The following is a 16026-nucleotide window of genomic DNA, read 5'->3' on the forward strand; positions in this document are numbered from 1 at the left end:
CTTCTCTACTTGCTTTGGCTTCTGCCATTGCCAAACTGTTGTGGGAAATGAGATATAGTGTCAGGTGGGCCTCTCATTTGATAAAGGACAGCTTTCACTTTATTAGAATAGAGTCAGCTCCTAGATTTTCTGTATGACTGAAGATGATCTTCAGTACAGACTTTGCTATTATAGATATTAATAAAGCAATCTTTATACACACGAAGTGTTCTTCTTATAGAGGATAGGACATTTTTCTAATTTCCAGCCCTTTGTTAGCAATAAGGCCTCCCCTTGTCTCCCAAGAAAATCTTGCTGCAGAATAAGAATTGCATTTGGGCTCCTTCAATAAACACAGGTGGTCTTTAAAAAAATACTTTAAACTTACAAATAGTTTACTCATTCAATTTCACAGAACTCTGTAGGAAAGTGACCTACATATCAACATCTGTGTTACTTTCTGAAGGATTTTTATAAGAATGAGGGGTATTAAATACCAGCTAATAAACTGCAGACTTATAAGGGTATAGCAAATGATTGGACTGACAGTTCTTTAACAAGTATTGGGCAAATTCCAAAAAAGTAAACCAGTCGTACATAGTTTCTATTTTAGCATTTTCTTTGTCCAATGAAAGCTTTCTGGTTGATTCAGGCATATATGGCTGCAAAGTCTGTAAGTCTTCTGTTGTCAATTCATCAGCTAAAGGAAGAAAATCTAAGCAGAAAGATAAAGCTTTTTGTGACCCATCAGGAAAAAGAAAATGCATTTCGTTCTGTGATGGACCAATTAACATTCCACTCATAACTACACAGGCAAGACTGCTCACATTCAATCTTTAACTGTGTATTTGAACACACCTGCTGTATGCCCACAGAGGATGTACTCAAAGACTGTATCCAGGCTATGTAAGACTTCTATTTAAGACTTCTGACAGCTCCACTATGTTTTCAGTCCTTTAAATGTCAAATTCCACTGTGCCATTAATTTTGTTGCCTTAAACATATGTCCCCTCACATCTTGGAGTGAGAGCAAACATTTGACAAGAATTCTAAATAAAATGTCATTTTATTCCAGAAACAAACCACAGGCAGTAGAGGTAAGAACATCTTTTTTAAATAATAAAAAAATTACAATTATATATATTTAATAATAAATGAGATTACCTTCTGTATCAGTAAGTTTGAAAATATGGTTTTAAATATTTGACACTTTTGATTCAGATTTACTTTTATAAGCCTTTTCTCCAGCAAAGGGATACTCTTAGCCTGAAAGCATCTAGTACTTTAGTATATGGTGAAGGGATCAGCCAGATGTTGTCATAGTTATTATATACAAGCTATAAATAGACCAGGGAAAACCCCCTGTTCTCTGCTTATTCAGCACAACAGAACTGAATGAGGAAAAGTTCATAGCAAAATCTTTTCCATTCAAAGAAAAGATTAAGCACAGTATTTTGGCATCACACACTGATTTCATTGGGAAACAATATACATAAAGAAAAAATCAGATGTACTTCTCAGACAAAATATGATTTTTAACACTAAAATTTTACAGTTCCCTCTTTATATTCCCCCTCCCTTTGCCTCCACTCAAACTTTTACATTTTTAACTTGATTTTTTTTTTTACTACAACAAATAAATTATACAATGTTATAATCATAGGTTTGTCCCTATCTAAATATTGTATTTAAATAGGCCAATTCTTATGTTTATGTTAAAATGCTACATTTAATAATGTGACTATTTTATGAAGGACTTGGATATTCCTTCTGAGAAGATCTTATGAGCAGTCTAAGCTACTGCAAGACAGCTTGTTTTTCCAAAAATCACCAAAGCAGTATTTACTGAAGTAAAAATGAAACTGTCGGCTGCACACCCCACTCAGAACTGAGGCTACTTCAGATGTTTGATGTTGAGACATCATGATGAAAACTGTATTTTCTCACAAGTTTTTTTAGTCAGAAAGGGATGTAATAATAATGATCAAAGGGGAAAACTGATGATCAGTTAGTTTTTTTGAAAATCTAACTGTGGCTCTACAGTTACCCTGCTATCCACACGTAGAAAGGATGTAGATATTATTTCCACAGATTTTGCTTTGATTATGCCAGTAAAATTTCTAATAACTCATCACATGATTATCACATGAACTTATACACAAAAATATTCAGAAGACTAACAATATTTTAATGGTACTAAAAATAACTAAGCTCTGAGCAGTTCAGAGTGGCTCAAAACCACTGAACAGCAGATGGCAGACTTGCAGCTTCATAGAGGCTTTGCTAAACCTGGTTTAATTTTTTTCAATTTGATGTTTGCAGACTGTTCATGAATTGTATGTACTCAGATGTACTACTGGTTACATTTTATCTATTGCATTTTCTGATACTGTACAATAAAATCCTTCTCTTTAAAATATTTTTGAAAATTATCTTCTGGATTTTTTTCCCCCCCATATTCTGAGTATAAAATCTAAAGTCATTCTTTCTGTATCAAAGGGACATATAAGCTAGCTTGTTATATAAAACTTTATACAAAACTCATTTTCTTTAATAGCTATTATTCCTCCACAATTTAAAAATTACAATTAATTTTATAATCAAATTAGCTAACAGAAATAGTATATCCACTAAATTATATCTTTCTAATATTTATAGGGTTTAGATTTGCATATTTACAGAATAGTAACTACAGGGTCATATATACAAATGATACAAATAATTCATAATCAGGCTCAAATCCACTAAAACTGAATGCAAAAGCAGCCATAGATGCTTTTAGGAATTTTCCCATAATGAACATAAAATTACACTGTAAAATTTATATCATGATGCACCTTAAAATCTCTGTTCTGTAGGCCAGGAAAGTTAGCTCAAATGCAAATCCATAGTTCATACATATAAAAGTGCCAACATAAACATGTCAAGACTGAAGAAAATTTGAATGTTTCAAACTTTCTGGAGAAGGCCAAATTACAGTTCTGTGTATGATCCATGCACTGCTAGTTTGTCATATCTCCTGCCACAGGTTAATAAATCCACAACAATGCAAGTTGAAAACTCCAGTATATCTTGTTTCAGACCAGAACAAAGAAGTGGGAAAACCTGCCAGTTAACATCAGTGAAAGCAAACCACATAGCTTCCCTTTAAATAATGAGTCAGGAACATTTGGTCCATCTCAGGAGGGAAATCTTCTCTTAAAGAACTGTTCCCTGGTTCCTTTTCATTCCTGATCGTGAATCCTTTTAAACCAGCCAGATGGGTATCAAATCGCCGGCCTGACTCCCACCCTGTGTACCTAACTGCCTCACCAAACACAGCCAGCTACCCTCTCAGGTCCTTCAGGAATCCACTAGCATGCTTACAGGGACTTCAGCTGCAAATTCAGGGGTGGGTTAGCACCCTGATTGGAAGTGGTTTTTTTCACTGAGATTGGAGGGAAAGCTGTACAACATGGGTGGACATCATGTGGCCCTTAATTTCCAGGATTTAACTATGTGAGATATTTGAAAACTGTTTTTCACATCTCAGAAGACATGGTGCTTATTACAGCTTCTGCTTACATTGTTCCCAAAGTCACCATCAACGTTACATCAGAAAGTGCCAGTATTCGTAACTGTTGAAGTGCAATGAATGTTTTCAGTATAAAACTATCCTTTAGATATTATATTCTCCTGTTCAATTCAGCAGTGGGGGGAAAAAAAAAAAAAAAAAAAAAAAGACGTTCTGGAAACAGCCTCTCCATGTGGCCTACTGGGCCTTAGTGCGTTTGTTCTGTATGCTGTCATTACATTGTACCCAAGTGCAAAAATAAGGTACCTAATTCCACGTGCTTAGCTGCGATTCTGCACAGTTTATAGTCTGGCTCTCCACAGACAGCAATCATCTCTCAGATTTCCTTCATTTCACATTCAGAAAGCTTTCATTCTGAATAAATGTATCTTCTGCATGAGTTCAGGTGAACCAACTCTAGAGTTATCAGAAAACATCAACCAAAGAGAGAAAGCCTCTATGCTGAGGGGCAGGACATAGAAGCCTCCCAAGACTTTGTAGCCCTGTTGAATCCTCAAGAAACCCTATGCTCAGAAGTGCAGGACTCGGCCAGATCTGTACAAGGCCATCAGCACATGCAAGTATCAACAACAGGTTGTATAACCCTAACTATGTCCACAAGCTGTCATATGCAGACAAAGAGTACACAACTATATGTATATACATACCTAAAGAGTCAAGTTGTTTTCCTCTTTTAGAAATACTGTCAACATATGTCTCACATGACAAATGGAACATGAGATGCATTTTTTTCTTTCTGTTCAGGGACCATACAGGTCCCTTACAACATCTTTTCAGGAATTAGACATTCCAGAAGAGCTTTATTCAAGCCACAAATGCTACATACTATTACAATGCAGTGCAAATCAACTGTTGGACCAAAGCAGTAAAGGACTCTTTACTGTTCTGCAGGGTGGTGTGCTTCCTGTGATGGCACTCCATGTATGTTCTTTTATTTCTACAAACTTGTTTTTTGGATGAGACCACGTGTGTCAAGACACAATAAAAAAGCTCATTCAGTTCTGTATAATTTCCCAGATAGAGGTAAAGAACAAGATATTAAAAAAAAAAAAAAAAAAGCAGCCTGTCTCAGGATAAAACTGCTTACAGGAAAAGGGAAGGAGGAGGATCAGGACAGAAAAATAATCTGCACAACTAAGGAGAGATCCAATATTTTCTATTGTTGCCTCTTGTTAAATATGCAGGGAGGATTCAGAAAATATTGTGATTATTTTTATGTAATCTCTCTCTAATTATGTTTGCCTGTCTCAAAGGAAAACAACCAAGAACCAGTATCATCCCTTGGTGGTGCCTCAAGCATTTATGGAATGTATTAAAATATTTTTTTCTTTAACATCAGTAGCCCTGCCTTAGTAAACATCTCATGAAGAACTTCACAATGTATTTTTCTTAGAGAAGAAGAAATGCGAAAGTGAGAAGCAACAAAACTTACTTTCTGCTTCATTTGATTATGACACATTAAAGCTGTCTAGAAATCCAGACAAAGCCTATTTCTCCTCTGCTAAAATACAACTAAGCCAGCAGTTTAATCTGTTGTAAAATCTGAAAGCCTGTATCAAAGAGTCTGTATGCTTGTTAAGTGAAGTTTTAAATTAATCTGACTTTGTTCCTGTGCATTTTGATGGGAAAGACAAAAGAGGCACAATCACCTTGGTGAAGTCTTGGACTAAATTTCTGTATCATATACTATCTACAACCTACCTTGATTTAACATAACAGGACAGTGCAGCACGCCTAGTAAAGAACGTAAGGTACTCACTTTGTGCTTGATCACATAAAAATAAAAAGGTACTGTTCCATTCCTTCTCAAAAACTAGCATGAAGTCAGGATGCCTAGTGTACTTTCTAGGATCAGACAAGGCACAGCATTGTCATTCCAAAAACTCAGCTGTAATTTTTTTCTCGAGTCTTTTCCCAGTAACGTATCAGCAGTTTGGTTCTTTCTATTCTTTCTGTCACCACTATGAATACAAGACTTTTAACCAAAAGCATAGTGCCACCTACTGTGCAATATAAGTCACCCTGAAAACAAATAGAATTTTTTGCTGATTGACAAAGACACCTGAAACAAAGAAACGTGCTTCTATAAATCCTAAAACTTGATACTGCATAAATTTTGTAGACTGAGATGAATGCAACTAACCAGTTTAATTCAATGTGTAATATTTAAAATATCCATTTACAATGCAAGTTTTATTGAATTGACAATACAATTCTTTGGAGAATATATAAATTTATTAAAAGTTACTTTAACCTGATAACACTTGAAAACTAAGAATGAGCTCCTTTAACTGTTAATTTATTTTGAAAGCAAATTATTTCTTAACACTGGAAAAACAGAGTTTATAGCACTAGCCAAAGTTTCCATGCCAAGTTTTAGTAGAAAAACTTGGCAGCCTTCCTTTGTAGCATTTACATCTAAATAAGTATCCACACCACAGCAACTTGTAAAAACATGATCACAAAAGGGCTTTCTCAGTTTGAGAAATACTCTAAATCTTTGAAAGAACTCTAAATCCCCTCTAAAAACAGTGTTCAGAAACAGCAAAATTACTGAATCTGTAACATTTATAAAGTGTAAAGTCTGATGCATTAGGATATTGACAAAATATTTAATATAGTTACTTTTTTAAAATTTAAGCTCTGTAGTGCATACTAGTTTGAGAAATAATTAAAACCCAGTATTATTAATTGCCATGAATGAAACTGAACAATAACAATAAGAAATTCCATTTATTCCATGTATTTGTAAGCAGAGAGAAACAATCAAAATGTACTGAAGGAGTCTACTCAAGATCACTGAATTTCCAGTGGATCCAGTGGGACCATATGTTGGGAAACTACAGACAAGAGAAACTGCAAGGTAGCAGACTTTTTACATGTATGTAGGTGGATTACTCTACCTGAAATTTTAAAACACCAAAAGCTGATTGAAAGCAGTCACCTTGCAACTTTGCATACGCAAATAAAACAGCAACAGCTAAGTAGTCTAGACATAAGTCCTACTGCCCTTACTCACCCTAGCAGCTCATTACTTATTTTAAAAGGATTGGGTTCAATCCTACAGGAGACAACAAAGCCATGTGCAAGCTCTGGCCTCTGTGACTCGGCCTGTGAGATTGCTATAAACATCATAAAAGCAGTGAAATGACCCAGATATTTAGAAACCAATTACATCCCATTCTGTAATGCATATGCTGACTCCATAAAAATAATATTTCATTCCCTAAAGGCAGGCCAAAAGGAATCTTAAGTAAAGAGTGTTTTAGATAGAAGAAAGGTTTAGAGAAACAAGGCGATTCAAGTTACTATTAGGCAAGAAATAACTCGATTGATTACTCCTTGTCTTTCCACACGGGGTTAAAAAATTATAGAATAAGCAAAACATCTTTTTTCTTCTTTCTAAAAGAGCAAAATCTTAGAATGACTGAAAATGCTTAATAGCTTATTCAGACAACTGTGTTTGTTGGAACTGTGCTCCTGCTTCTGTTCTGGACATAAAACCATTAGATTTTTCAATGAAATTAACTCAGAAGTTTACGCTTTTACAGAAGTGAAAAAGCTTTAAGGCTAAAACCCACAAAATTATTGCATACACAGAAATTAATAAGAATGGTAATAATTCCATAAACAACTTTTCAGTATTTTGTAATTTTGTTAAAGCCTTAATAAATTTAAACTAATGCAGATCACTACTACATTTTAACAGAAATATCATGGATTACATGCTTTAATTTACAATTAATTAATAAGAAAGAAGCTGAAGTGTGAAAGAGCTTTTCACAAAACCAAAAGTTTTTATAAATACGTTCACAAGTGCTTTTCTTAAAATACTTTGAAATTATGAGAACATAACTGCCAAAAGGTGGTGGTTTTTACAAGCTGCTGAAATTTTCGTATAGCCATATAGCAGCAAACTGAAAAAGACTAACTATATCATCAGCAAAACAGTCCTGTGGACACTGCTTACTTTTTTATTTATTTTTTTTACCTTTACTGAAGAAGCTGCATAGAGCATATCCTCAAGACTAAAATGGCAACACTGGTTAAGGTATTCTTGACAAAATTCTTGAATCAGTTGTAGATTATAGAGGCTGTCAGCCAAAGACATTGTCTCCTTCAAACAAATATCTAAGGAGGAAGAACATAAACAAAGATTAGATACAGATTTGCAAAAAAGTGCTTCTGGCTTTGCTGGATTCTGGTGCCTTTCTGGATAAATCCAGACTATTTTTTTCCTCCCTTGGAGGCTTTTATTTTTCTATTTTAGAAAGTTAAGAAATGATGGCTCTACATTTTATCTTTGCGGTTTTACATATTTAGACAATTTTCTAAACATGAATTTTGTTTTTTCACTAGAGTAGAAACGTATCATGTATTAACCAACATGAAGATGTTTATATGAGCTTTCAGCATCATGCAGCTGTGAAAAAAGCAAACATGATGCTAAAATGTATCAGAAAATTTATTTCCAGTGGTGACAGAGAAGCACTGTAGAAAACAGTAACAAGATGACAGTCTGTATTTCTGTGTACAACTACAACAATCCATATTCAAGAAAGATGAGCTGAAACGAGACTAGTTGCAGAGGAAGACCACTGAGGATAATGACAATAAAAATCCACTTCAGAGGGGGAGACTGAAAAGGCTTGGTTCAGTAGCCTGGGCAAAACTATAGAATGAAAATGTATCAAAAGGTAGACATCAGATTAGGAAAAACTGTTCAACCCAAAGGACACTGCTAGAAGAACAAAGGCACCTAGACAGGCTACAAGCACATTTAGCTAGAAAACAGGATTTAAAACCATATTAAAAAAAAAAAACAACAGAGCTCTGCAACAGTGGGTAAGAAGAGTACAGATTTTGAATAGCTAGACAGTTTTAAGATAGAATGTGATCAATTAATGAAAAGGATTATGTAATTTTATACAATAGCCAATTTCTTGACTCACAGACATAGGGAGTCCTTTCTAGTCCTGTATTCCTTGAAGGAAACCTAGATTTGAAAGTTAAATGAAGTCTTAATGAGAAAAAAAAAAATAAATTTCAGACTACAGAGAACTCTAGATTAGTAATTTTTTCTGTCAATGCATTTTAAAGCATTTTTGCATATGCATTTTTGTTACGTGCCTTCCTTAGTTCCAATACAGAACTAAATCTCAGTGAAATTTAACATGTGGCTAAGTTAATGTTATTTAAATATAGGGGAGATGGGCAAAGTCTTTTCAAAGTGCTTCAAGTTGCTTCAAAGTACTTTTGAATCCACTTCTGAGACAATGACGCACATACTGATGTATCTTTAGGAAAGATGATGTTGGGACATAACAAGAACATTACAACTGAAGTTCCAAAGATGTCATATGGTTTGTCTTGTTTAAAGTCAGATGCTGGAGGAATCTGCTGGTAAGTACATACATGGTCACACAAGGTATACAAGATCTCTCAGACTGTCTGTATTCTCAGCCATGCTAAAACAGTGAGAAGGGACTAGGTGTTACCCCCCATTCAACACTAACCAAGTTTTAACTTTTCCTTAATTGCATACAATAGTATATATTTGGCTGCAACATTTATGTAAATTGAAAGTTGTATTTTTCAAAATTCACCAGATGAAGACTGGTGAATGCATGCATCTTAGAGTCTTTCATCTTCAACGCCTACTCTGCTGGAAGGTTCCTATAAAGTGGTTGTGTATATGAATTCCAGATTTCAGTCCTTAGCAAGCTTTATACTCTTGTTCGTATTCCTGGATTTCTCAGGATGCTTCTGTATAAGCGTTCCCACGACATCAAAGGTATCATGGACAGAACACAGGCAGTAAATGATGGGTGTTAGCTGCCAAGACATTTTACAACTACATAAGACTCTTAGTTGCCAATAGGAAGATAGGACTTTAACCAGGCCACTGCACAAAAAACCAAGATGAAGCTGCTCATCATGAGAGACAATTGCTATTATAGATTATTGCTATTATTGCTATTATAGAACATCACATAACACCAATACATTTTAGACTATATATATTTATTTTACTGTATAAATGATATAGGTAACTATCAGGTGAACTCAAAGCCCAGAACACTGAGGAGCTATTTGCCATGCATTGCAGCTATGCAGAGCTTGATGAGCTCTAACCTCTTCCATGTTTTATATATCCAGCTGCTCAGATTCACAAGAAAGCACTTCGGCAGCTTCAAGAATAAGAGTTTTCCAGGTGGTTTCAAGTTTCATAGCACAAAGACAAATGTGCTGCCACAGTCAGATTCATAATAATATATCTTAGTATGGTTATCTTAGTGATAAAATAAAAGCACGCACAACATGGAAGGATGTCTTGGTTTCGTTTATTTAAATGTAAAAATAAATAGGCGCAAAGTTAATATTAAACCCACCACACTCAAATTAGTCTCCTTGTATATCATATTTAAGCTCTTCCCTTTACACAGTTACCAAATATAGACATTTAAACTTTATGGACCTATGTTTACAACCTGAGACACATGTTAGACATACCCTCCAGTTTGACGATATCTGGACAGTAGAAGTGGATCAGGGCTGCAAGAGCACAACCATCTGTACCATCTTTCAGCAGATTCTCCACCAATGGAATGCAGGGCAGCTGTTTAAGCAATGTTTGCTCCTTCCTGTAACGAGCCTACAATACATAATGAAGAAATTTAGAGAGACAAAGGCTCTGAAACGTATGAAGAAACAGATTCATACTCTAAGTTTTACACTCTTCTAGTGAAAAAGCAGTATTTAGTGAGTAGCTGAATACTCTCAGTGTTAAATTTCTTAAAACTATTCATGTATGTCCCCATTTTGAATGGCATAAAAAATACCTAAAAGGAACCTAAAATGTTACTAGTGAACCTTTACTTCAAAACTACCAAACTTTGATTATTGTTGCACAGCACACTGAATTGAAAAACATCATATACCTCAGTTAACATACAACACTCATTGTTACACAATCAGAAATGATATGTGTATAAATATAATGAGACAAATCCTTAGCTGGTGTAACTTCAGTTTACTGGCAAGTCAAATGACTCTGTGAAGTTAACACACCTAAGAAAATTCCCCAAAATCTCATTCATATAACTTACTTAAATTCAGAAACAGAGAAATCTGTATTTGATCAACTCCATTTTTATTACTAGCATGTCTCACTACAAGCAGTCATACACACAGAGGAGCATTAATGGTCAAGTGTTATGACCATGTGGTGGCCCAGTGATAGAAGGAAATATTCTGAAAAACAACCCTGTGTATAAAGAGATTGTTAGTTCAGAATATTAAGATAGCATTTATCTGCAGTAAATATATTCTTCATGGATTTGGGTTTTTTTGTGTGGGAAGAGGGGGGCTTACTTATAAAAATGGTATTCATTCTTAGTTTCTTTTCACTTCTTCCTGGGAAAACAAATGAAGGTAGAAGAAAGTGATACAGATTTTAATTTGTTAATATTATTTACTAAGACTTATTTTAAAACAGTACTGACGGATTACTTTTCTATTCATATGATAGAGCTACTTATGATGCCAAGAGTGTTTCTGAGTTAATTTTACACTGTTTTCATTTATCTGTAGGCACTAAACTGGAAGTGGCCCTGTAGGGACTCAGCAAAGTCTTTGTGGATGTTAGTCTTCCCAGTAAAGTTGAAGCTGACAGTTCGCATCTACTCTCCACTTTGGCTGTGCTGGAGCAATTGCTGATGGGGCTTCCTGGTAAGACACTCACTAATGGACCTATGTCATCTTTCTCCTCCTTTGTTTCTGCAGGGAATGAGTGGGCAGGGCTGGAGGTTTTATGGGTGGGGCGGGAAACATTTAAAATAGCTTTGCTGGCAAAAAAGTTTGTGGAACCACAGACTAACTCTGAAGGCTGTACTTACTGTCACTGGATTTCTGTCAAGAATCACATGGGATTATCTTTAGTGAATGTCAGTGTCCTCTAACTGTCCCAAGTAGTACAAAACTAATCTGGCAACAGCAGACACATCAGTTCTAGAAATATAAAGGGCTTGCAGTTGGCCCAGAGGACTTGTACTTTAACCAATTAATATTTTAAAAAGCCCCAAGGATTAGTTTTTATTTCATAATTGAGTAGTACTGGTATTTGTGCATAATAATGAAAATGCCATTTTTACATGCTATGGAAAATAATCACTAGCACCCACCATGTGAATGTTTCATGCATTATTAATATTAATATTCTAATACTCCCTACTGTTTATAATGAAATAGTCCAGTTATGCTTGCAGTGAGTGTTTGTTGTCTTTTAGTCTATGGCAATCCAGTTACCCACTCTGATGAAAATCCTAAAAGGTTCAAATACCACATTAATGTGTCCATACACTTCCTCTTCAAAATGACTGAAATTAAGTCTGTGAAACATTACAATTTAATTACAAAATAATGATAAAAGATACAAGATAGAGATGGAGTCTAATACCATGGTCCAACAAGCCCTGTGTAATTTATATATTCTTTTAAATAGCATCTTTTTAAAAGGACTATTTAGAAATATTTTAAATGGATCATACAGTGGCCTTGCACAGTAAATTCTGTGAAAAAATCTGTCACTTTAATGATGCCTTCACTGGCCTTATGAACAGTGCCTGCAGATGCTGGAAATAGTGTCATATAATTAAAATGGACCTAGAAAGAGCACTTAATTCCTTGTAGAGAGTATGCCATGCATGTTACTTCAGGAAAAATCAACTTATATAACCTGATATGCTAGGTTCATAAGGGTATAACAGGCATAGTGTTTCAATTCAGTTGAAAGATAAAAGAAACTATACTGAAAAATAAAAGACACTGGTAATTGCACTACATTTTTAATAAACTTCCATTTGAAGAAATTCTTCTCATCAGTTGCAATGCTTGCTACTAAATATGGATGCAATAATGCAGAAGATGAACTTCTACATTTATTATAAAGCTCTAGTGCTAATTTAAACATCAACAATTTAAATACAGGCATCTTGTTTCTGAGATCCTAAACCAGCCTGATTTAGCATCTTTGAGCTTATCCCACTTAAACAAATCTAGGTATAGTTGAGACACTTGCATATAAACAAGGTCTAAAGATGAACCAACAGCGTATCAACTACTCTGGCATAAGAGCTCACCTGTATTCCAAGTTAATCATTAATAACAAACCCTCTTATAAATTTACCTCTTTGAGTAAGTTTCCAGCTACCTATATGCTCAGGAAGAACTACCTTGCTGTGAAACACTTGATCTATGTAAAGGGAAGAGATCAGAAGACTGGTTGAACTGTTAGAGTAACTTGAGCCACTGCCTTCCTACTATACTATCAGTAGCACTTGGATTTCAACTGTATCTCAACTAACAAGCTCCAAGTAACATAAATGCTAGTTCAAGTTGTTCATGGACAACTGGCAGGCATATTGGAGTTAGCTTTTCAAAAGACTTAATATTTTGGTTTTGAATATCATTTCTATGCAATAGAAAAAAAATAATCAGTAAACTAACACCTTAGGAAAAAACAGAACAAAACATATTCTGAAACTGCTTTGAAGTAGCCACCATATTTTGTAGAAATGAGACAAAAAAATGAGCCTAAATTTCTGATCATAAACAGTCCTTTGTTTTTATTTTATTATTCCCTCCATTTAATTACGCTGTCTTAATTCCAAAACAAAATTAAAGGACTATACTGGGAAGAACAGTGTGTATGTGCGTGTCACAACTATAATAGATAGCATAAATTTATGAATTTGTAGACTGATTAGTCTGCTGGACAGTACTTTTAAACTGGTTTTCCAGACACCAAGTAACTTCTGTTGTTGCCTACATGCAACTGCGTTGTTATTTTAAAATCTCTTTGCAATGTATGAACAATCTTTTACTAGTTATGACAACAAATATCTGGGGAACTGCTGAATCAGTTATTTGGTAATCCTTAATCCAAAAATAGATCAGAATTAGTTCTTTGGAATTCAAACCAGAAGCATGCAATCCACATATACCTAAACAGCTGTCTATTTTATTCCCAGCCAAACCTGTTGCAGAATAAACAATCTGAATGCATTTCAAGTGTGAATTACTATGGGATAGAGGAAAGTAATGATAATCCCAAGGTGACTCAGCACAGAGAAAAACTTTATTATGATTGCAGACCTGAACAGTTACTTTTTATTGTTTTTAGGGAAAATATAATCTCACTAAAAGTAGACTGCTTAGGGTAATTTCTGCGGTGTGAGATTAACAATGGGATTAAGATTTATACTTAAATCAGATGAAAATCAGGGAATTCTAGACAAATGGTGTAATAATTGTATATTGTTAAAATAAATCAGAAAACTTCAGAATCCATATAGCACCAACAACCAAAACCTATTACTGCAAGTCTCTTTTTAAAAGAGTCAGTATCAAATAGCATGCTTACTGAAAGTTTATAAAAAAGTAGTTTGCAAGAAACCTGATCATGTGACACTAGTTAATAACAGCTAACACTGCCTTATACAAACCCATAGAGAACCTGTTTGAAAAGTAATTCCTTATCTAGCGTGTTAATTTACACCTTTTGCACAAATTACTTTTCAAAATAAGCTTCTGTATTATGCACACCTTTGCAGAGCAATCTCTCTTATAAAATTATCATAGAGGTAAATGAAATGAATGATTAGACCAGCGTGACATGGACAAAGCCATTGCCAAAATAAGCTATTTGATCAAAGTGAAGCAGTTGGGCAAACTTACAGGAACCAGCTTCCAAAACCATTTGGTAGGAGACTTCAGAGGAAGCAGTAGGGAAAAAGAATAAAAGCAAAAAGCAAAGAAAAAAAGGAACAATTTATCAATTTCATATATTAATTTTACAAAGCAATTTTCTTTAACACTCTCAGTTTTGTATAACAGTGATTCGTAATTTAACGGTAAGCATTAGTGCACTGTAGCCTATGTACATTGAACTAATTAGCAGAAATAACACTGGAGAAATATGACTGCAGTCTTTGTAGATCAACATTATGATTTTCCCATAAGAGCAGAAAAGATTGTCAGATCAATGCAGTTTTATTTAATGCTTTTACACATCTAATTGTACCCTACATATGCAATTTGACTGAAGAATTCATTTGAGACTTGAAGTCATGATATCACAAGTATCAAAATGAACTCTAGCAGCGCATATGGGGAAGCAGGGAAGCTAAAACAATGAAAAAGAAGTATAAACACACTGTAGTACGGTACAACCAATTGCAGTGAAGTTTGCATTAGTTACTTCAAGCCAAACAGTTATGTTTATAACATTTAACAGTATTTTTAAACAATCATATGACAGTTTTCAGAACAACAAGAGATGCAGGCAATTATAGTTTTGCAATGACAAATCACATTAGCATCAGCTGCATGATGTGCAATGACCTGAAATGAAGATGGAGTTTTGGCTACTGGCAGAGAAATGATCAGCAATGATACATACAATTCTAAACTCATATGTGATCAAAAAATACAACACCAAATTTTAAAGAAGTTTTACAAATATAAAATTTGACCTAAAAGCTTAATACTAAAGACAATGATGTCAATGAATTTTTCTGTAACTCTATATGCCAGTCTGGCATAATACTTCTACTATGAAGAAAAAAAAATAAAATAATGTAGCAGTATTTAAAACACACACACAAAACTTGACTATTCTATTGATTGCATTGTAGAAATTAAAAAAAGAAAATCAAAACAATTACTGAAGTGCAAGGAAGTTTTCGGGGTTTTTTTTAATGAAGAGAAATATTTTCTGGAAATGGTGAAAAAGCAGTTTTACAACTACTATGGAAAAAGCTGCTAATAGAAGCCGCTTATTTTATGTAGTTGTTAAAACACTGTGCTTCTATAAACCCCTTAGAATAACTGTAGTCATGAAACAAAGTTTTTTTATATAAAAAAGCTACTGCACATGAAAAGGTACGCATTAGTAACATGATCATTCTCAACATTCTTCTCCTTCATTTAACTGGATTCTTAGAGTGGAGAATCCCAAAGTCACTTAGAAGAAATGAACTACAAGATGCATGATTATGTGTAGCTCTGGACATTTCAGTCACTAAAGCACTTTCCATAGGGTTCAGTTTCTCTTCACCTGACTAAAATATAATCAATGTATGGAAAAGTACATGAATTTGGAAACATTATCTTGATTTGCAACTGCAATCAGGAATTCTAAACCTTATAATAAAAAAAGTTTAGGTAAACGGACTGAGATCACATCTGAGCTGCCTATCCTACTTAACACAGATAGGAACATTCTTTGATTCCTCAAGGTGAAGTGTTTTTCAGACTTAGACTCAAGAGGTCCACTGAGCTCTATTTAATGATACGCCAAAGAGCTACTCTTTGAAAAAAGCACACATTTGTTTTAATTCCAAAGAACAGCCCTCTCTAGCAGTACAAACTCAACTCAAAACTAGCAATCCAATATACACTTTTTTGTACTT

General features: G+C 34.4%; 1 protein-coding gene across 1 annotated transcript in view; it reads right to left on the reverse strand.

Annotated features, from left to right (window-relative positions):
• Window positions 1-16026, reverse strand: part of CAMSAP2 (calmodulin regulated spectrin associated protein family member 2) — a 78016-nt gene that overhangs the window by 22054 nt on the left and 39936 nt on the right. The window contains exons 5-7 of the mRNA XM_026853969.1: window positions 14291-14323; window positions 10067-10208; window positions 7545-7684 (exon numbers count right to left, since the gene is read on the reverse strand). Coding sequence (XP_026709770.1) covers window positions 7545-7684; window positions 10067-10208; window positions 14291-14323 — 315 coding nt within the window. The remainder of the gene's footprint in view (window positions 1-7544; window positions 7685-10066; window positions 10209-14290; window positions 14324-16026) is intronic.

The sequence above is a fragment of the Athene cunicularia genome (genome assembly GCF_003259725.1).
Source record: "Athene cunicularia isolate RWA chromosome 8 unlocalized genomic scaffold, athCun1 chr8_part1, whole genome shotgun sequence".
NCBI lineage: Eukaryota > Metazoa > Chordata > Aves > Strigiformes > Strigidae > Athene > Athene cunicularia.